The sequence below is a fragment of the Oxyura jamaicensis genome, chromosome 1 (assembly GCF_011077185.1).
Source record: "Oxyura jamaicensis isolate SHBP4307 breed ruddy duck chromosome 1, BPBGC_Ojam_1.0, whole genome shotgun sequence".
Lineage (NCBI taxonomy): Eukaryota > Metazoa > Chordata > Aves > Anseriformes > Anatidae > Oxyura > Oxyura jamaicensis.
Genome location: NC_048893.1, coordinates 9199411 through 9222330, shown reverse-complemented (window position 1 = coordinate 9222330; position 22920 = coordinate 9199411). Strand labels below are relative to the sequence as shown.

At 35.0% G+C, this 22920-nt stretch overlaps 1 protein-coding gene across 13 annotated transcripts in view; it reads right to left on the bottom strand.

The window, feature by feature from the left end:
- The window catches only part of PCLO (piccolo presynaptic cytomatrix protein), a 367791-nt gene that overhangs the window by 194030 nt on the left and 150841 nt on the right, over positions 1 to 22920 (bottom strand). For all 13 annotated transcript variants that reach the window (XM_035332179.1, XM_035332170.1, XM_035332186.1 and 10 more), the window contains exon 4: positions 8163 to 9383. In XM_035332179.1, coding sequence (XP_035188070.1) covers positions 8163 to 9383 — 1221 coding nt within the window. The remainder of the gene's footprint in view (positions 1 to 8162; positions 9384 to 22920) is intronic.

Below are 22920 nucleotides of genomic sequence, written 5' to 3'. Positions count from 1 at the left end.
TTATATATACATTCTTAATGTCTCCAGGCAATTAAATACGTGTCTATTTTTTTTTTCTAAAAGATGAGCTAACGTCTCAGATGAAAAAAAAAATATTCTAAATCAAATTATATTAAACCATAAATGACTGAACATGAATTCTGTTTTTCAAAGCTATTAAAACAATAAAAAAAGATCCTAAAATTCTGAGTTTTGACATTTAGCTATGCTTTACGTGACTGTCCACATCAGCAACTAGTTTCATCAGTTGCAAGATTATCTTTTGTTTGTAAATACAAACAAATACATTAGTTAACTATTTTCAGAATCCTAATTATAATCTGTAATTTTTCATATATACATAGGACTTTTTATTTTTGTGGGTTAATTTAAATTAATATTTAATTACTTGTGCTTCAAAACTGCCTACACATTTCTAGATATAAATATAGCTTGCCAAACATCATCCTGAAGTATTTCTGGGGCTTGCTCCTTTTGCTCCTTTTTTTTTTTTTTTTTTTTTTTTGCCATTTAATCTTTTTCAATTCCCTAGAAATATGTGAATCTTACAAAATTTGGAGCTATGGTTTCATTTTCTCAATTTGAGTGTTATGCATTGCAATATGCAGTGGAACACATAGAGTACTGAAGCATGAGTTAATATGATCTGGAAAGTCCCCATATCTTCAGTTCGGTACTGTAGAACCATTTTCTGAACAGTTCATAAAAAAAGTTTCTTAGTAAATTTGTAACGCAGAGGTAAGCTGCTGCTAGAAAAGTGTAATTGAAGCAAAATAAAAGCAAAATGGTCAGCTACTGATCAAAGCAAATAAGGAAGAAAAGGCAGGCATATGCAACTGAACATCACAACCAATATTTTCCTTCTTATTCCTAACTAAATGCACTTAGTCTTTCTCCGAGTTTCAAGATTCTTTTATACCACCCTGAATGACAAGCACCTCTGTCTCCTTCTTTGGATAACAAAAATACCAAGAATATCCTACAGCAAATATTTCCACACCAGAGTTTCCCTCATCCCAGCTATGAAATGCCTCCTCCCAGTTTCTCCCAAATGTGAAATGCAGTATTTTGTGAAAGAATTTCATGATTCAGCTAATGAAGTAGCTCACTCTCCAAATGACAGGTCATCTTAGCTGTCATCTTAGCTGATAATCTTATGAAGTGTCCCTGTATCCACTAGTAATTTGAGAACAAGCATCCCAAAGTCTACTGATTTAAATATGATGTGATGTTCATATTTTTTATGGCTCTCAATAATATACATGGTGGTATTTGTCAACTTTGCTAATCTAAGTCAATCATTTCTGAAGTAGGTCAAACCTTCTATTTAAAGCTTTGATTTATCAGCTTCCTTAGCAATATATTGAGTTAAAAGAAAAAAGAAAAAAAGGAAAAAAATGAATAAATACACTAAGAAAATCATGACAGTGCTAATTATAATTTGAAGGTACGTTTACAATTTGCTCAGTTTCTCTCAATTATAAGTATTTTCAAATGTTTATTCACACTAAAGTTGCATTTAATGGCAAAATATCATAAACCAAATATTTGTTATTGACAGGTTGTTTTTTAAAGAGCCAGTCAGTGTTTTTTAATCATTTGATTTAAATGTAAAGTACCTATTGTTGCCTACAGACATGTCACTGTGCATGTAATTATCTATTAAAATGCTAACATTAATAATAATAGTACACTAATCTACTCATTAATATTTTGTTAAGTAACCTCCATTTCACAGAAATTATTTATTACTTGCTTTGCAAAACTGGATAATACCTTGAATATAAATCACATTTATTCTTACCAATAGTGTACCCAATATTATAAACCCAAAATCCTGATATCAGAACAAAAACATTGCATTTAAAAGTTAAATTTGATAATAAATATTTTTAGGGACAACTCTAATGTTTAAGCTGTGATTAATCATAATCATATTGGACAAAACTCCAATAATACTCCAAAAATTTGGGGTCATCACCACTTCAACACTTCAGCACTCTTTATGAAAAAGGTATACTTAGACATTATTCAGCACATAATGGCAGATTTTTTTTTGTATCTTATATTTTTGTTCCCTCTACTAAAGAAAAAAAAATATTGAAGGGAAAGTTGTTAGAACATTTTAAAAAATAACCAAACCATACCAAAACACAATCCATTAAAACCCAAGTTATTTTTGCATCTAGAAATATGCCCCCCATTACAATTTCAGCAATGATATTTAATCATTATTTTATTTCCACGATGTTCATATTTATAAACACATGTCCAATTGCATACACTGGGATCAATTTGGATTAGCTTCCAGAAAATTAAAACATTGTTCAAGCTCAGAAGGTCTCATAGGCATTGGACTAACTGTGCCCAGGTAGTGAAAGTGAATCTCTAAGATCTTAGTTCTCCATAGGGAGATGAAGTCGTACAATGACTTGTAAAGTAGAGACAAAAGGCATCAACAAAGTAATTAAGATCAGAAAAAGAAAGGCAACAAGTGGGCAAGGAATGACCTTAGACATTCTCCTTCTAATCTGTAATGGTACCATTATCTCTGAATCCAATGTGTAGATTCCAATGACCAACCAAGAAGAGATGGAAATGAGTATTGTTATTGCCTGCCCTGTTGTTGAACCTCAGAGTATGACATAGCATCACTGCTATTAGTAACAAGAAACAATGGTGGGAAAAAATGTTATTTGTACAGAAATATGAGAATGAATGTACAGAAATGAGAATAAAAAGTTCTACAGTAACTAGAGACTTCCTTTACCACTAGTAATAAATGTGATAAGAAAATCCAGCTTTCTTTTTAAGGCTACTAAGATACAAATATGTTTTCTATCATTTTTATATGTAGAATTATCTTCCCTATGATTCATAATGAAAAAATTATTCTGCACTTCATGTTTTGAAGTCATATGCATACAACTTAAAATAAATAATCTTTAGTCTTGGTGCAATTTTTTCCCTTTTTTATGCAGTCTGAGATCTAAGACATTGTCATTAGCTGCATCTGTTCTTAAATGTAATCTGTTTTGGACAGGGTTAGCATGTATGTATCACACACACAAAGACATCATCATTGCCAAACTTGTAAACATATGATTAAATATAAGATTTTAGAATAACAAAATACTGAGGAAAGAATGTTGCTAAGTATCATACATATATGTATCATGTATCAACTCTTAGAGATGAAAAATGCATTTAAGTCAATAAGAGAAAAGCACAGTTCTGCTGGTGAAGTGGGAAGTACTTTGGTTCATGTTGATATGCTGGGCATTTCTGAATAATTTAATGGTGTTTCTTTTCTGAAAGTTTGTCTATTCAGAGTTTTTAATACTTGACAAATTTAGGTGTAATATATATGCACTGATGGAAGAATCTTCATGAGACATGATGAACAAAAAGACTTATAAATGCTACAGGCTGGTGTCGACTATTTAGAAATAAGTGCAATCTCTTTAACTTGTATCAGTCATAAATATGATCTAATGTAGAATGCATACCTACTTTTCCAGTGACATATCTACAGTTCCAATGACAATACAGCATGCAGCTATTTTGCATTAGAAGTGTTTGCTTTAGAATCTATTTATTTCTTCAGTTCCTCACTTCTAAAATTCTTATTTGAAAATAAGTGACAAGAACTGTTTTAAACTTCTTTAAACTGCTTTAAAAACTCAAATTAGTTATCAGATTAAATCAGAACTCCTTTAAAAGAAAACTGTGATGTAAAAAAAGTCTTGTCAGTTTTTAAAATTATTTATAATTAGCAAGATTACGTTCTGTTGCAGAAATTTTATTTTGCAGAGGAACTCATGTTTTAAAAAGGTCACTCTCTTTATAGAATAAATAGACATATCCCAAATCCGGTTTGTTAAAAAGAAAAAAGAAAAAAAGAAAAAAGAAAAAAAAGACTGGTTGAGTAAACTGTTTCTACCTGTGCCCAAAAAAATGACTACAGACAAGCCTCTTCTTCCTTCTTCTGGCTCGCTGGTATGTGTTTTGTCACTGATGTCACACATCTAAATTATGATGCCAATTTACAATATACTAATTTCTACCCAGTTATTTGACATTAGCACATGATCATTCTTCAGCAAACATGAGAAGGCAGTAATAAGGACACTTACATAATATAGCTGATGTGTTATAATTACATTTCCAACTCACCACATTGTAATGTGTTCATGTACATATGGTAAACTATCTTGTATCTGAGTCCAAAGAAAACGGTTTTATATTCACAAAATTATATGTCATAACGTAGTGTTAGAACACCTAACTACTACTGCACATGTAATTAAAAGACAGATTATAAGGAAAAAGACCTGTAAATCATGAGCAAAGATAGTTTGTTCCTTGACATCTGTTTGAAGAAATTATAGATTAAAATATTATTGAAAAAGGAACATTTGAAGAAGAAATGTCTTTATGATACCTACAATCTTAATTTGAGGCCCAAATCTTTAAAAATGTTTCAGTATTTAACTCACATTTATTTCAAAGGATGGCAGATCTCTAAATAAAATTGAGGTCTCTGGGAGATTTTCCAAGGCTCATTCCAGTGATTTTACTGTATCAGAACCTTTAACCTTTTATCCTTTTTATCCTTTAACCATTCAAATGGTATCAACGTGCAATACTTAAATTGTTCTTTCATTTTCCGTTTCTGTCATATGCTCTCTTGGGAAAAAATCATACCTAGAAATATTCAATGTAAAGCACAGTAAACATTAAAATATTTTAATAAAATTCAGAAATCTTTTTTTTTTCTTTCTTTTTGCTTGAAGTACTTTTCCAAGGAACAAAAAGGGGGTCGGTGGAAAAAAAGTGTTTTATTTTCTTTTTCTCTTTTTTTTTTTTTGGGGGGGGGGGGGCGGGGGCAGATGTGTGTTTAAAATTAGCTATTCCTTTTTCATTCATTCAGTTCTGTTTTTATTTCAGTGTTCTATTTATAAAAATACCTAAAATTTATATCTATGCATTTTCTTTTTTGCATCATTCTATTACGCTTTCTAAACTTTAAGTGTTCAAAATCCAATAACAAAAGTAAAAGAAAACCAGAGACAGTAGGAGCAAATAAAACATAAAGAGAAACAAAGGTGAAATATAGGCATGTGAGTACCTCATAATATATCAAGAGATAATTAGAAATCATCAGTTAATTTACAATAAAAATGTGTTGCAATCAGAGACAGAATCAAGTATATGTATCTTAGATTTGCCTGGAGTGCCACATGCTTTCTCATCTTTGCAGAAAGCAAAAATGACTGGACAGGATTGATACTAGTATGTGATGAAAACTTTTTCTTACAGATTTTTTCAACATAAAAAATAGTATTTTTTAGTGAATATAAAAAATAGTATTTTAAGCTACAGAAGAGACATTTTGTTAAATTAAGCTGGCTCTGCTTGGAAAATCCTGCAATAGTGCCTCATATCTAACATAAAATAATCAAACTAATATTCCCTTGTGTTAGATCTCCTTGTTTCTTCCAGAAGGGAGGACTCTGGTTATGTTACTCAGAGCATAATTCACATTCCCTTCGTAAAAGGTGTTACCAGGTGATATCCTATCTTTTGATACCATGAAGAGGAGTGAACACATCATGTGATGGGATTTGCACCTCAGACAGGGAACTTCTAAAAATTTCTGAAAATAATAGTATTTTTAACAGAACTTGCCACAGCACAATTTTCCAAATCACATTATTTTTCTGGCCAAATACCTTGGTTATCAAAAAAAATAGAAAAAAAAGTACATTACTTATTGACTGATATTATTTGAAAACATAATTTTGGCAAATGTTAAAGTCTTCTTCAACCTGTTCCTAGTTTTCTAACATAATGATCAGCACCTAATTTGCATTACAGTAACAAAAACAAACAAGCAAAAAACCCACACGATTTGTAATTTCTCAACAAATTTTCTATGTTACCCACTTCAGAAATTGTTGTTCTAAGTACTTGTTACTGACTTCACATTCAGAAAATGAATTTATCAGAAATGCAGTCATCTAATACATATTATCATAAACTCATCCATTGATCTGACTTGACAGCCCACCAAAAACCCAACTTGAAAGTACTTTTCCACTTGGGATAGTCAAATGAAACAGTAAAAAGATGTGAAGGTTGCATACATTAACATACCATGCTCAGAAATCACAATATATTCCTCAAATGTTTATTATTGAACACCATTGTTGGAGACTTGGACAGTAGGATTGAATGCACCATGAACAAATCTGTGGACAACACCAAGCAGAGTGTTGCAGTCGACACACTGGAGGAAAGGATGACATCCAGAGGGACCTGGACAGGCCTGAGAGGTGGGCCTTTGCAAACCTTGTCAACAAGACTAAGTGCAAGATCCTACACCTGGACAGGGCAATCCCAAATACAAATACAGGTTGGGTGGAGAATGGATTGAAAGCAGCCCTGAAGAGAAGGACGTGGGGGTTCTGGTGGATGAGAAGCTCAACATGAGCTGGCAATGTGAGCTTGCAGCCTAGAAAGACAACCATATCCTGGGCTGCATCAAAAGCAGAGTGGCCAGCAGGGTGAGGGAGTTGATTCTTCCCCTCTGATTAGCTCTCTGATTGACCCCACCTGGACTGCTGCATTCAGCTCAGGGGCCCCAGCACAAGAAAGACATGAACATAGTGGAGCGATGCCGGAGAAGGGCCATGGAGATGATCAAGGGGCTGTAGCACTTCTCCTATGAAGACAGGCTAAGAGAGTTGGAGGTTCTTAGCCTGGAAAAGGGAAGGCTCTGAGGAGACCTTATAGTGGCCTTCAAGTACCTAAAGGGGGCCTACATGAAAACTATGGAGGGATGACTCTTTGTCAGGAAATATAATGGTAGGACAAGGGGGAATGGCTTTTCACTGAAAGAGTGTAGATTTAGATTAGATATAAGAAAGAAGTTCTTTACTCTGAGGGTGGTGAGGCACTGGCACAGGTTGCCCAGAGAAGCTGTGGATGCCCCATCCCTGGGAGTGTTCAAGGCCAGGTTGGATGGGGCTTTGAGCAACCTGGTCTAATGGGAGATGTCACTGCCCACGGCAGGGGGGTTGGAACTGGGTGATATTTAAGGTTCCTTCCAACACAAACCATTATATGATTCTCTTTACATTCTTTAAGGTAAAGTGGTCTAAAGAGCCCCCGCAAAGTTCTGTTGACTGAGGTTTGCCACAAGAATGGCAAGCAAGAGCTCAGGTGAGAGGATGGTTGGGAATGACAGCAGCTCTCCAGAAATGAGGATGCTGGTCTTTTCCAGATGGGACAGAAGAGAATATGCTGAAATCACTGCAAGAGGACCTTTGAAGGACCTAGTGGCAAAACAGACTGTTTTTGATACATACAATAATACTGGGCTGTTTTGAAATCATTTCACTTTGAAGAATGCATTTCCCTTATGAAATACCTCCTGCTTTACAGCAAACTGACTGTTGTGGGCTTGCTGATCATGCCTGTATTGCTAAATAAAATAAGGCAGGGATAGCTGCCTGGCTCGGAGCCTGGCTGGCCTGATACAGCTTGCAGTAGTCCCCAACCTCCCTTCCCCTGCAGAGCACTGCACTGGATCTGGCCCATCAGGCTGGATGAGCAACCTCAACTAGTGGAATGTGTCCCTGCCCAGGGAAGGGAGTTTGGAACTAGATGACCTTTAAGTTCCATTCTGATCCAAACCATTCTACAATCCTATAATTATACTTTGGTAGTGAAAAACACTGTACCTTTTACCATCACATCTTATTTGCTTTTGTGATTAACAACAATGAAAATGTTCCAACTTCATCAACTAAACTCCAAAGCCGTGAGAGTCCACAGAAGCAGGTAAATAAATCTGAAGTATTTGAAAACTGTTTGAACAAAACTTTGATTTACTTTCAAATGCTTAATTATTTAAACTGTAAATAATGCAAGAACTATTTGAAAGTTGCACTTAACTAATAGAATTAATTGGTAAGTAACTCATTAAACAGGAGTAATTGATTATATCATTGAGAATCATCTTGTACAGAGAGTAACAATAAAGCTACAGGGAAGGAAGGAAGATACGGGGTCCATCAGAAGCAGATTCTAAATTGTAGCAAAGAGGGAGGGAGGAATGAGGGGAGAAAGAAAAGGAGGGGGAAAAAGCCACTTACCATTTTTTCTCTCATTGTTTCCACATGGTCAGATCTTGGCACACGTGATATTTGAATGGGAGTTTCTTCTTCCTGAGCTTTTTCAGCTTTCAGAACCATTGGGGTAATCCCAGTTGTCAAACCCTCTTTCTTAGCATCCTCTTGTTTCTTTGCATGCAGTTCCTCACAAGGTGCTTCAACTTCTCCTTTTTGTTCAGCAACATGGTCTTTTGTCTCAGCTATAATTTGCTCTTTTTTGTCCTCTGAATGTGGTGCTTTCTTTTCTGGGAGCAGTGGTTTTTTATCTTCTTCAAGTTTGCTTGAAGTTTTCTTTTGATCTGAACTTACTGTTGCAGGAATTTTATCTGTTGAAAGTGTCTTTGACAGCTTTTCTTGCTGAAGTTTTGATTCTTCTTTTTGAGCTTCCTGTTGGATTTTCTCCACTGAAGAAGCTTTTGCAATTTTCACAGGTTGAAGATTTGGATCTTCTTTCTGAATTCCATGTTGAATTTTATCAGCTGAAACTGCCTTGGACAATTTCGCCTCCTGAAGTTGTGCATCTTCCTTCTGAGCTGAAGGCTGGATTTTGTCAGCTGATAGTGCCTTTGCCATTTTCATCTGTTGGAGTTTTGGGTCTTCCTTCTGAATTCCATGCAAAATTTTATCAGCTGAGGGTAACTTTGCCAATTTTGCCTCTTGAGGTTTTACGTCTTCCTTCTGAACTCCATGCAAAATTTTATCTGCTGAGGATGTTTTTGCCAGTTTTGCCTCTTGAAATTTTGCATTCTCCTTTTGAACTCCATGTAAAATTTTATCAGATGAGGGTGTCTTTGTCAGTTTTGTTTGCTGGAGTCTGGGGTCTTCCTTCTGAGAGACACGTATTTTATCAGCTGAGGGTGTCTTGAAAAGTTTGCCCTGCTTAAGTTTTGCATCTTCTTTTTGAATTCCTTGCTGGATTTTATCAGCTGACAATGTTTTTTCCAACCTCCCCTGCTGAAGCTTTGGAACTTCCTTCTGAACGCCTGGTTCTTCTTTAGGTTTTGTGGCTGCTGGAGTAGGTGGTGTGGAAGTCTTCTGAGGGGAATGTGAGACAGCAGGCACAGGCTGTTTTTGAGGAGTCGCAGGTGGTTTGGATACTGGTTGTGAAGGGCCTGGTTTTGGAAGTGGAACCTTGCCCATATCCCCAAGTTGTCCTGACATTGCCCTTTGGGTCTGGCAGTTTAAGCATAGCCATTCCTGTACCTGTGATACAACAAACATATGAAGTTACTTATTTGAAAACTTAACAGTAAAATCATGTTGTGTTTTCAGTTGGCAGAGTTGCCATTAAAATACTTGAAATCTCTATGCTATGCACACTGAACAGGTATTTTCTTTGTCTGCTGCTCCTGCAGGATGATCCACAACACCTTTCTAAAAAAAATGAAGTATGTCATGTTCCAGAAAGCCTGGCTGAACAAAAATAAAAATACATTTTGAAATGTAATAATTACATTGTCCCAAAATACTGATGACCTTTATGCACAAAGTTTATGTATTTATAAAACCTTTATTTTTTTTTCTAAAGACCATATAATCTGCCAATGGTTCCCTCTAATTTCATAAATCTGAGTAAAAGAACTGGCATTCATGAATCTTTGTGTTTTTCTTCATAAATTATGTTCCTCTCTTGAATTTTTGTGTATGTATCACTGGTTAAGTTTAATATGGCAGTAACCTCAAAGAAAGTATACGTTTGCTCTCTTTACTACTTAATCTCTGCTGAATACTGCCTTTTACTCTTCTTCACAGAAAATCAGAAAAACAAGGACAAGTCTATGCAAAAGATCTTGTTGCCAGTTGCCTAGTTACTACATGAGACTGTTTCCAATGGGATTTTGGGTACAGTTTCTTTAGAACAGCAAAAAGAAATTTTAAATACAGAAAAATACTAAAAAGAATTTAAAAGCCCAGAATTTTCTGGACACCAGAAGAGATAACAAATATCTATTTTGCTAATGAAAAATGAGCTTCATTGCAGGCTATAAGGTCTATTCTGCACCTTAAACATTTTGTATGCCTGTTTTTAACTCCTTTTACTGTGATGATGGAATTTCTCATCAAAGAGGTCACTAATTTCTCAGATTTAGAGAAGTTTGTGACCTACTGAATACAAAATATATAAAAACAGAGCAAAATTGTTCTAATAATAATTATATAGCCAATTATTGCAGGTAGCGCTAGGATAAGTGGTCAGTTACATACCATTGGATACTTTAGAATCATACCCAGAAGACGTGACATTTTGTCAGAAGAAGAGGTACCTGATGGTAGTGCACTACCCTCAGTAACATCCATGCATTTTGTATTAGCAATTGAATAATAAATGAGGTAATACCAAAAGCAGAGACTGTAACTCCAGGTGTGACCTCTGACAGCAAAGAATGCCTGAATTGCAGGGGAGTAACCATCAGACTCCCTGTTCTACTTTGGATTCCATGAATCCTGTCTTTTTTACTTTAAAGAAGGGCTTAACTTCAACAAAAGAACTGGAAGGTTTTCCTACCAAGAGTACTTAACACTTGGCTATGCCAGGATCTTGTCATAGGTATATCATTTCTCAAAAAGCACATACAGAGTGATAGATTTCACAGTATCACAGAATCACAGAATTGTTGGGGTTGGAAGGGACTTCAAGAGATCATGGGGTCCCTGCCAAACCAGGATCCTTAGAGCAGGCTGCCCAGGTAGGCATCCAGATGGGCCTTGAATATGTCCAGAGAAGGAGACTCCACAGCCTCCCTGGGCAGCCTGTTCCAGTGCTCCGTCACTCTCACCGTGAAGAAGTTCTTTTGCATGTTGGTGCAGAACTTCCTGTGCTCATTTTTGTGGTCATTGCCCCTTGTCCTGTCTCCACAAACCACTGAAAAGAGGTTGGCCATATCCCTCTGTCTCCCATATTTAAGGTATTTATAAACATTGATAACATCCCCTCTCAGTCTTCTCTTCTCAAAGCTGAACAGACCCAGGTCTCTCAGCCTTTCCTCATAGGGAAGATGCTCCAGGCCCCCCATGGTCCTGTGCTGGACTCTTTCCAGGAGATCCCTGTCTTTTTTGTACTGGGGAGCCCAGAACTGGACACAGTACTCCAGGTGAGGCCTGACCAGGGCAGAGTAGAGGGGGAGGATCACATTGACCTGCTGGCCACACTCCTTTTAATGCACAACAGGATCCCATTGGCCTTCTTGGCCACCAGGGCACACTGCTGGCTCAAGGCCAACCTATCGTCCACCAGGACCCCCAGGCCCTTCTCCACAGAACTCCGCTCCAGCAGGTCATCCTGCAGCCTGTACTGATTCATGCAGACCAAATCATAGTAGGACTACAGATATCTTTTCAAGACAGGTACGCTGAAATGGGGCATCCCTCTATGCATCTCTAATGATGTGCTCAGCTCTCACATTCCAAATACAGTCTTTCTCAGCGCAGTGGTGCTTAGGAAATTTTCTGTGTAGAGTAGGATACTGTGATTTTTAGGTATCTCTAGAAAATTCTGAGATTATTTGGTTTCAGACATATATTGGAATTAACTAAAATTTACCAGAAACACAATTTGTGAAGTCTATCTGCATATTTCAGTTTTAAGCCATATTGTTAAATGGCTTTAAAATTCTCATTTTTAATTGTTTTCTAACTAACTGAAGAACTAGTATTGTGCTACCCCTTTTGGAAAAAAAAAAAAAAAAAATCTGATTAAGCTAAAAAGCTATATGTAAATGACAAGAATTGCAGAGGAAATGACAATTGGATGTGAAATAAAATCTACAAAGACAAGCTCAGGTAGGCTAGTTTTGTTGAAGTGCAGCTAAAGAAAGTCTATTTAATGTACAAAATGTTTTTATTTGAAGAAATTCATGTCAGGTACAAGATTGCATGATGGCACGCACTATCATTCAGGTCATCTAACAATTGCCTTATGTATAAATTTTCTACTTTTATAGAAAATGACCAAATTAGTGAGTCCTGTTACTTGCCACAAATACATATTTATAAAAAAACATTTGGCAACATTCTCCCAATAAATGGAGTTCATTCACTGAATCATCTGTCTCTAAATGCAGTGAAGGCCCTAATAGTTACTATGCTTTTTGCAGTTCCTAACTGAATGCAGCTCTGTATAAGACTATTAGATTTCATTTTTATTTTTTCTGTAGAAAAAACATTGAAATATAACCCTCCAAAGGAAATTAACCCTTAAAATGCTACTAGCTGTAATCTGCCTGGAATGCACTAATTAAGAAATAGGAATTAAAACGGCTTCATTTGTGAAGAATGTGCAAAATAAAAAATAGTTTTCTTGAAAATAGTTGTGTTAGGGATTTCTCTGGATTTTATTATTATTATTATTATTATTATTATTTAACTATAGCTTCCTTTCTTTTTGGTGTGGCCTGTTTAGAAATTGGAAATCTATACTGGAAAACATAACTATGCTGCAAACTATCTTTTATAACCTAAAAGTAGAATTCATATATCTGGAAACTAATTTGGCCTTAAATCCACAAAAATTATTATAGTAGTACTATCGGGAGTTCTAAATATACTAGATAATTTTTATTATAAATAGAATACAGAATAAAGAAACAATTTCATAGTATTTTTGATTCTTTCATCAGAAAGACTGAAAAGGCTGCTACACAAAGTTGACTAGATAATTATGACAGATCATTTTTCACATTGATAAAGTTATTGTAGATTCAAAAAGCCCAATAAATTCTCATTTCAAAAAGTAGGCAGAAATATTACCATTATTACTTATGTTAATACAGCTTCTTTGAGTACAGAACATGGGAATAATACTCAAATGTTATTAAGCTTCTCAGAATCTAGCCTTAACTATCTTTTATTTCATTAAAAAAATAAAATAATAATAATAATTGTCTTCTACCATGAAATAATCTATGGTTCAAGAGTTTGCTCCATTTCACATACTTACTACATATATATTTAATGAACATGCTACTTTATACATTAAATGCGCAGGTTCTTCTCACAGTAAAATTTGTGCATGACATTGTTTCTATTTATTTCCTAGTCATACATCTGTTTTGTAGGGTCTCTGTGCTTGTACCTTTTGTACATAACCACATTTGGCTCTTACCACTTATCCTAGCTCTGTTGGTAAGGTAGATACCAGTTAGTACCTCTGAAATTGTAGCCTCCATTGCTCATACACATGCCCCTTCTTAGATTCACACACAGTAGAGCTAAGAACATCATAGAACAAGTCTCTTCAAAATGAAAGTAATGATAATAAAGATGAACAAAGGCAGTTGATGATGAGTGAATTGGCAAATTGTGCTAAATCTTGTCAAGAGATGGAAGTTCCAATCTTGCCTCCCTGCCATACTCATATAAGTGGTGCTAGTGAAATGACCTGGAATTGTCTAGATACATAGTGATTTAATGAATATTGCCTTTGTCCTATTGGACTTTTGTTATATTTGCATCTAATTATAACTGTATTTATTTATTTATTTATTTTTAGGGTTGCTATATAGGCATGGAAAATGTATCTCCCAAGCTATGTGTTTTCAATCATGAAGATATTCAATCACAAAATAGCCTATACAAATCTTATATCACCAGCCCTCTAGCTCCTAATTCACTGTCAGAATGGTTCTCTGTAAATTGAATTTTGTACCATGAAGTCATATGCCTCAGTTTTAGACTCAGCTTTTCCTCAGTTAACCTCATGCCCTGAATGCTAGTTTTTCCTTAGGCTATCTTTTCAGTTAGCCTGTCAACCCAAATTTATTAGGACTTGGGAAATGGACATAATCTTCCTTCAGCAGTCTTCACTAGATAAATCTTAGTTCTTTACGGAAATATTCACACTCTTTAGTTCCTGAATTGGCAGTAGACATTATCCTTGGTATCACAAGCAATATCAATGTGCTTTAATATTCTAGGTCTGTGGCTCTCCCACTGTGTTTTCAGTAATTCTAACAAACTCATTCTGCTGGACAGTACAAAGGAGCCGTGTCACAATGTCTTCCTCATTCCGTTTTATAATAAACAAATGCCATCTTGAAAAGTTCATACATCTAACATTCATTGCAACTGTTTAATTTTTAAAGTGTCATGAAAGGGCTCAAGCATTTCAGTTCCTTTGCTTTTGCAAATGCCACAATGCCAGAGGAGTTCAAGTTGAAAACAATAGGTCTACTACTCCATCTCTCTGCCATTCAAGGATTTTTCATTGCAGCATGTTGATAGATACTGCAATGTTGATAGATAGATTACCCTCGCCTGGCAAACACCAATTGGTAAACTAAGTAGAAGTAATTCAAAGTACCTAATGTATTTGTTAAGGTGAAAATAAACACTTCTTCCCATAGAACATCTCTAAATTTACCTCAGAAGTCAAGCATTTTAGTTTCATTTGGAGGCCAACTAATTAATTTCTTTGTCATGGCTGGAGCATACCTTTATCCCTTCCTAATTCTTCCTCCTCACTGCTCTTAGTAAAGGACAATCATAAAACCAATATAGGAACATAAAAAAGGATGAAGTACATCTGTGAAAAAATAAATTCTGTTAGCTTTCACTACCTAATATAATAACATTATCAAACAGAATCTTTATGGAAAACCACGTACTAACACGTACTAATTATAACTGTGAGATATACATAATCCATCCAAACCGACTGACACACAGCTAACCCATATATAACTCCTATCTGACACAGAGCTAACCCATATTTAACTCATATCTGCTCTTATTTAATATGTAGAAGAACTGCTCCTGGTAACTACAGCTCTGTTAGTACAACTGAAATGTTTACAGAGTTTTAGAAAATTATTTGAAAGAAAATTTAATTGATCCTTGCGACAAAGAAAAGGGCCTGTAAGTCCATATGCTGTAAGTCCATATGCATTTACTGGAAGAAGACTGTATCATATAACTTTTATCCTTTGAAAATATCATTTATTTTATAACTAAAAATTAAACCATTACACACTCAACACATCTGGAATACCAGAAAAATAACTGAATCTGTGACACCATGAAAAGATTTGTCAAATTAAGAGAGATGAGTAAATTGCCAGGTAGGAAAAACAGATCTCCTATGGAGGAAAATGACCCTAAATTCTTTACATTTTAGCTACTTCAGTTATTTAAAGTAGAGCGATAAATGAGAACATAAGGATACAGAAGACACATCAGTATCGATGTGCAACCACTGCTTGGACCATCCCCTCTTTTTGTTTTTCCCCATCCTTAACATTTTCTATTCAAATTTGTACTTGCTTACTAACAGAAGCCTCCAGGGACTCTGACTTTCTGAATAGACGTATCTTGGATGTTGAAATAATTATTCTGTGGAAGAAAGGTAGAGCAACTAGACAGTTATTTCTAACACCCTAATATTTTGCTTCATCTCCACTAAAAAATGAAAAGTACTCTTGGTACGTTGTCAGCTGATTTGTTATCACTAACAATCCCTTCTTTTTTATCCCCCAACAAAATGTTAACACTTGAAAGAGAGTTGCAAACACTGCTGCAAATTACCAGAGAAGTACAAAGAGTCAGTTTTTTTTTCTATATGCCAGGATTACCTGCTCCTCAGATTTAATAGAGTGGGTACTGTTAAATATTCCATTTTATTTTGAGCAGATGAAATACAGAGTACAACAACACAAAGATGACCTACTTCTTCAAGTGATGACAACTCTGAAATGCATATGCCCTTATACTTCAAGATACATCCTAACACATTCAGGAAAAGCTCATTCTTTTTCTTTCTAGGAACTGCTCTGTTTGCAAATTTTAATTTTAGTAATCAAATTTGATAGATAATGGGAATTTTTATGTGTATGGTGCTTGTGTATACTTTAATTTGCTTTTAGCTATTTTGCTGAAGGCCCTTAAAGGCTTAGAATTATGCAAGCAATGCACAAAAAAGTATCGCTATTGTATACATCATCATAGAGGCAAAAGAAGCAAAGATGTCGAAAAATAACTGCTCTTTTTGGTGGTGGGGAGACCATTACAATACTCATTTTCACTCTGAATCTACCTGCATTTTCCTATGGTGTTTTTTTATTTATTTTTTTTCCCCATGCACTTTTATAACCAGATGACAACTTTTTTGACATTGACAAGATGACAGTCCTTCTTTGTATTGGCAGGTTTAGCTGTAGGGGTGATGTTGCCCAAATCAAAGGAACAAATGGCCTTCATCCTCAGTCTTACTCAGAGAAATTCCTATCAAGCATTTTAATGCCTCAGGTGATCACTTGTTTTGTTATCGTGGCAAACCCAACTCCAATGAAGAAAAACAAAACAAAGCAAAACAACAAAGTGAATATGAGCTTCATCCAAAGGCCAAAGAATCGAAGAGTCTCAAGTAGTAGTTCAGTGGGACTGGGATGATTAAACTGTATGTATACTTTGAGAAATTCTGAATAACAACACAAGTCCAAAAAACATTATTTGAAATGCAATATAAACCTTCTTTACGACCATGCAAGGAAAAAAAATGTTGCAATTGTAACTCCTTTAGATAATTACATATCATACTTGTAGTGTCTGTCATGATAATAATCAAAGATCTCCAGGTGCTACCACAACACAAATTCATTGTAGAACTAACCTCCAGTTCACATGAAATGATACCCTGTAAGTCTATGGGTTGAATGTTCAAATTAGTAAATCTATAAAGTTCAGTTTAGAAAAGTCTATTAATAGTCAATGTTTTTTATCAAGGGAAGTTTAAAAAAGTCTCTCCTATAATTATGAGGTCAATAAATAACCTCGATTTTCCGTGTATATAAAAGATTAATGAAAACATGTATCCTATTGTTGATTTCTTTAGCTTGGATGATAATCTTTCAGAAACCAAGGAGCCAATCAATATGATTTCTTTTTCGTTTTCTTTTTGACTTTTGAGCCTTACAGGTAATTTTGAAAACAACGTTTTACAACAGAATATGCACGAAAATCAGATGTAGAGAGCCTCCTGTCTCAGCACATTAATGGAAATACCACCTTCCTATTAAGCAGTCTTCCAATCCACAAAACCCATACCAGCATGTGTTTTCAACATTATTTTGATATCTCATTTTCCACTCAAGAAAAACACTGGTGATTCAGTATTTACTACTAGGGTAAGAAGGTAATAACATTTACATATGTATTTCTGCACATATCATCAGTCAGAATGCAGTTGTTGCAGTGACATTCTTTTTCACAGGTACTTTTAAGGAGATTGCCAACTAACTGACTAAAATAATTCAGATTTACTTGCACACATGACAATGAATATGCTGCTGTGGATTAATTAAACAGCAGTATATACACTCTGTTTATATTACTCTTAGCTTGCTTTAGTAGTATAACTGTAATTATTCCATTTAGATTATACAGACCAAAAATCTGATTTTGTGTTAGTAGTATTTGAAGTAATAATTTTGTAGTAAAAGTGAGTTTTCAATATCTTATTGTTTCATTTAGAAACTATGTCACTCTGAGCTTTAAAATTATTAGGTTATCATTATCCTTTTCAGCTATATGGAGATGCTGAGTAGCCCTAGTATATATGTCCTTTTGTGCTCTTTATTATAACAGTCTCAAAGTATATATATTTTTGTACACCTTCTAGAAACGGAATCACTATTCCTCTCACAATGGGTCAGCAAAGAGCGTGAGTATTCCCATTCCATTACTGTTTTTATTTGTTCTGAACTGACAAAATGTCTAGTGCTACAGATGGCACTAAAACAACAAACAATTCCATGCCCTGAAGAGACTGCAGTCTATTCTGTCCTATGTTCAATTTTGACCTTTTGAAGGATTTCAAGGAAAATGGTTATTCATCTCAAACTGGGACTCAGCTATGGAAGGAGATGAGAGGAATTCTGTAGTAAAAAGGACAACTATTCTTATGTCTCAGAGTGCCTACTGCTCACTGTATCTTTAGCACATCTAGGAAGCCGCAGTTGATGATAAACTACAAATACAACCTTTTAATCTGAACCTTAATGGTTCGTATTAAAAAACACCTCAGCCATTCTTTGTAAAACCATTTTTATTTTGGTTATCCCCATTGACACACAGCAAAAAATGATAGACATCATTATACTGAAAGTCACTGTTTTGCATTTTGTTTACTCTTTCAAACCAGATAATCCTAAAACTGGCATGTGGTTCATTTCGTCAATATGCTTTGCATAAACAATAATCATTGCTAAGACAGCTTGATAGATGTCTGCCTTTTTCTCATGATTACTGTATTATTGCATGAGCAGTCTTTTTTAAAAAGACATAAGTTTAAGCGGCAGATCAATGTTCGAAGTGAAATGCAATGGAGGAGGATGGAAATAAATTAAGTAATTGAAGATTTTTAGATTCCTAGTTCCATCCAGACTAATCTCACCTAACTTTTAACACTTAGCTGAAGAACTAAAGTTTTGACCCTGGCTACCAAAATTCCCTCTCTAGTCTCTGGGACATTATCTCCAGATATGAACATCACTGGAGGGCTGACCTCTGTATCTATTCCTGAGCAGGGAGAGAGCCTGGAGCAAACTATGCTCCAAATAAACCTCACTTCAAGGACGATTTTGAGGTGTGATGATGGCCTACACTAAAGTGCAAAGAATAACCGTTCTTACATTGATAGCCCTATGAAAGGTCCTGTAATCTGATACCTAAAGATTCTGTAATCTGATACCTAAATATATGGTCCAGTTTTCAAAAGCTCTAAATACCTGAAGATACTTTCACTGACTTCCATTTTTTAGTTCTTTAACCAGAACAACAGCATGTGTGATATCCTTCATCACTTTTTTTTTTTTTTTTGATGGTTTCATCATTTATTGAGTTTATTATCATTTAGTGCTGATCTATGTCTAGTATTTGTTCTTCTTCTCATGTGACTGATACGTGAATCCTTTAGGTGCCTGAAGGTTTTGAAAATGAAGGTTTGGAAAAACTAAGAAACAAACAAATGAAAAGACTGGAGAATAATTGGTGGTCAAGGAAACATACAAAATTCTCAAGTAAGAGGAGGAAAAGTCCAGCAGAAATGAAGGAAAATCATTTACCCAGCTTTGGAAAATTATATTAATCATTAACTACAAATACAGTAGGAGGTTACATATAACCATTTTCTGGATATATTTACAGCTGTCATGACAATAAAAAGGTAATAAAGCAAGTAAAGGAAATTGATATTGTGCTTTTACAGTTCTACAGAATGGTCGTAACTTCATGATACACATACAGTTTCCGGTGACTTCTTGAGCTCTTCCCAATGGACTTCCCTCCTAAACACCCAAACTGAGCTGACCTCCCTGCTTTAAGATATGAAAAGTGCTATGTGAAGAGATGGCAGAGCACAGAAACAGAATTACAGCTGTCATTTGCTGTCTCTGCTTGTAACTAGCCCTGCAACAGCACGGCCTGGCTTTGCGACATGGGTCAGAATAACAATTAAGCATTAGGTGTGACCACTTTCACTGATAAGAGGCAAATTCTCAGGCTGTGCAGCAACAAAGTCTAAAGTCTAGGGAAAGGCAAAGGAAGAGGTGAGGTACAGGTGAAAAAGGGGAAAACGAAGCTTTTTTAGTATCTTGGCTCTTCTGCTTCTTTTGAGATTTATGCTGATTATGTCTCAAGAAGACTGTGGTAGACATTTTAATAATAATAATTGTTCTTGCATATTGATTTTACTTTGCACTCTCCTGCCTGAAACATTGCCCTTGTATAGCCACACAATGGAAAATGTTAAAAAGATTGCTTTAAAAGGGAATATGTCATTTAGTCAGCAAGATAATTCTGTCAAGCATTATCTAACTTCTGTCAAGCATTAACTAACTCAGAAAAGGGGAGCATGCTGTGCATTTCTGTAATTTGGCAATTTATACTACCAAATATGTACATGAAGGATTACAATGAAACATTTTTTCTAGGAAAACTTCAGACCAATATCCATTGAAATTACTTCGCAATATTTGTTACAGAAATGTGCTTGCAATCTGCTTAAAAGCCTAACATACTGTAATGCTACAATATGGCTGAAAGCAGATGTTTTTAATGTGCAGATAAATACTATGCACTTCAACAATCATACATAATAAGCTAAAGTTTACTTTCAAGAAACACCATGGATACAATTGTAATCCATACTATATAGTCCAAATAATCTAAACCAATATAAGTCTTCTCAAAATTTACGTACTGCTAACTCTCAACATAAATATCAAATATAAGAGGAAAAGACACGTTTTAACTGCTAAACAGTAATCACAGAATCAAAATGTTTGGGGTTGGAAGGGACCTTAAAGATCACCTAGTTCCAAGCCCCCTGCCATGGGCAGGGACACCTCCCACTAGACCAGGTTGCTCAAAGTCCCCTCTAGTCTGGCCTTGAATACTTCCAAGGATGGGGCACCCACAGCTTCTCTGGGCAACCTGTTCCACTGCCTCAACACCCTCAGAGTAAAGAACTTCTTTCTTATATCTGATCTAAATCTACCCTCTTTCAGTGTAAAGCCATTCCCCCTTGTCCCATCACTACATTTCCTGACAAAGAGTCCCTCCCCAGCTTTTCTGTAGGTTCTCTTTAGGTATGGGAAAGCCACTAAAAGGTCTCCCCAGAGCCTTCTCTTCTCCAGGCTGAACAACCCCAAATCCCTCAGCCTGTCTTCATAGGAGAGGTGCTCCTGCCCCTTGATCATATTCATTCATATTCCCGTGAACTCGTTCTAATATGTCCATGTCCTTCTTGTGCTGCAGCCTCTGAGCTGATCGCAGGGCTCCAGGTGGGGTCATTCATAAAACAGAGCATTTTAAAGTAATGATTTATTTATTTATTTATGCTGAAATATCTATTTCTTTAAGATTGAATATGTTTCAATAAAAACCCTCAACTATATCTGAGCAAAATGCCAAATGCTTCCAAACTCTTGGAATGCTACTTTAATTAAGTGCCCCCTTAATTAAAGGGTGTTAAGATGATTCAGAATTTCTCCTAGATGAGAAGACAGACAATCCCTCCACACATATTCAGAAATTGCACTAAGATGCATTGGTCACATCAAGGTTAAATAAAAAATCTTACACTCAAATGAATCAAAAATTTTACATGCCGATCAATATTGTATTATTCACAGTGTCAGAAGAAACCATATGGAAGCTTAACTTTTCTCTCAAAAGCATAGTCTCCCTTCTACCATGTTTTAAAAAGGTATTTGATGCTATAATGTCTGTATTACATTTTTTAGATATAAAACGCTAATGTGTTGAAAGGTTAATTGCTCTTTTCATTCCATGAACAAGAATACACCTGTACTTTTAAAAGTAAACCATTATCTTTATACCTATACCCAAAATACTTTAAAAAAGCAAACAAAACCTTTAACTCTTCAAACCTTGGATTGAATCCGATCTTTCTGTTCCTTACTACAAACAAACAAAAAAAACCTTAATAACAATTAAGAGAAAACAGAAACATTCATGTGAATTTTTGTATGTTGTCAGCTTCTGTTTCTTCATTATTTTCTATGTAGACTACAATTAGCCATGTACTAAATGTGGTGCTGCTATTTTGAATAGACTGAACTTATTTTCTCATTGAAAAACAAATTTTAAATTTTAATTAATCTTGAAGCATTTACTCAGCCCTTGAAACACTCTTCTAAAGACCCTGTTTACATCATAGATAGTATAACATGATGCAGTCTTCCAGGATGAGTGATACTATTGTCAGCTTCTAATTAACTTAATTGTACGTACTGTATTAACTCAAGAACAAACATCTGGGGATAAAAATGACATAAAGTCAATAGCTCTCATTTGTATGACGAAAGGGCAGAAGTAAAAAAAAAAAAAAAAAAAAGGTTCTTACTTCTTAAGTTATGTATTGTTATCTTCTCCCCTCTCCTCTTTAAGGAGGAAAAGAGGAGACAGAAGAGAAGCTGATTAAGAGAAGAGCCATTTGGGTGACAAGTCAGCAACAAATGCTTTTTTTTTTTTTTTTTGAAAGACAAAAAAAAACAGGTGATTAAATTAAAGTGAGGATTTTACCTACCACCTCCACTTTTCCATGTAAAAATCTTAATGAAAATGAATTTTTATGTCATTTTTATTCCTCTTCAGAGCATATCCACATTTTTCTCTGTTATTTATAACCTCTCCCCCCTCCTCAGGAGTTGCAGATATACATGCATGAAAAGTATATTACAGAGATCATAACTCCAAAGGTAAGGAACAATTCAAATTTAATTCTAAAAAATAACAGAAGTAATCATATCCATATTATATTCTCTGTAAGCAGTTCCCAAGATTTTGATGCTAGAATAATATACAGTGCATGTGCAAAATGAACCATTTATGGGGCTCTTTTCAAAACAACATCTCAAGGCAATGAAGTGGAAAGTTCACATCTGTCTTCAAGGGCAGAATTGAAAGCATTTTCCAGAGTGCACAAGTGAATTTTTATACATCAGAGCAGCTACAACAATATCCTCCAATAATCTGCATTTAATATATATTCAATATTTCAGAAATATTCCTTTTCATTTAAAGATGATACTGATACAATCACTTTAATTATTCTGCAAAGAAAGCTAAGCAGATTCTTTAAAAAAAAAAAAGCTTTAATTTTAACTGCTGTATTTTAATATATTTTTCTGTTTAAATTTGTATTTTCTGCTTTGAATACAATTAAAATACAGTTAGAGCAGTAACTCCAACACAAAAGCTTTTAAATAAAAATGTAGGGAAAAAA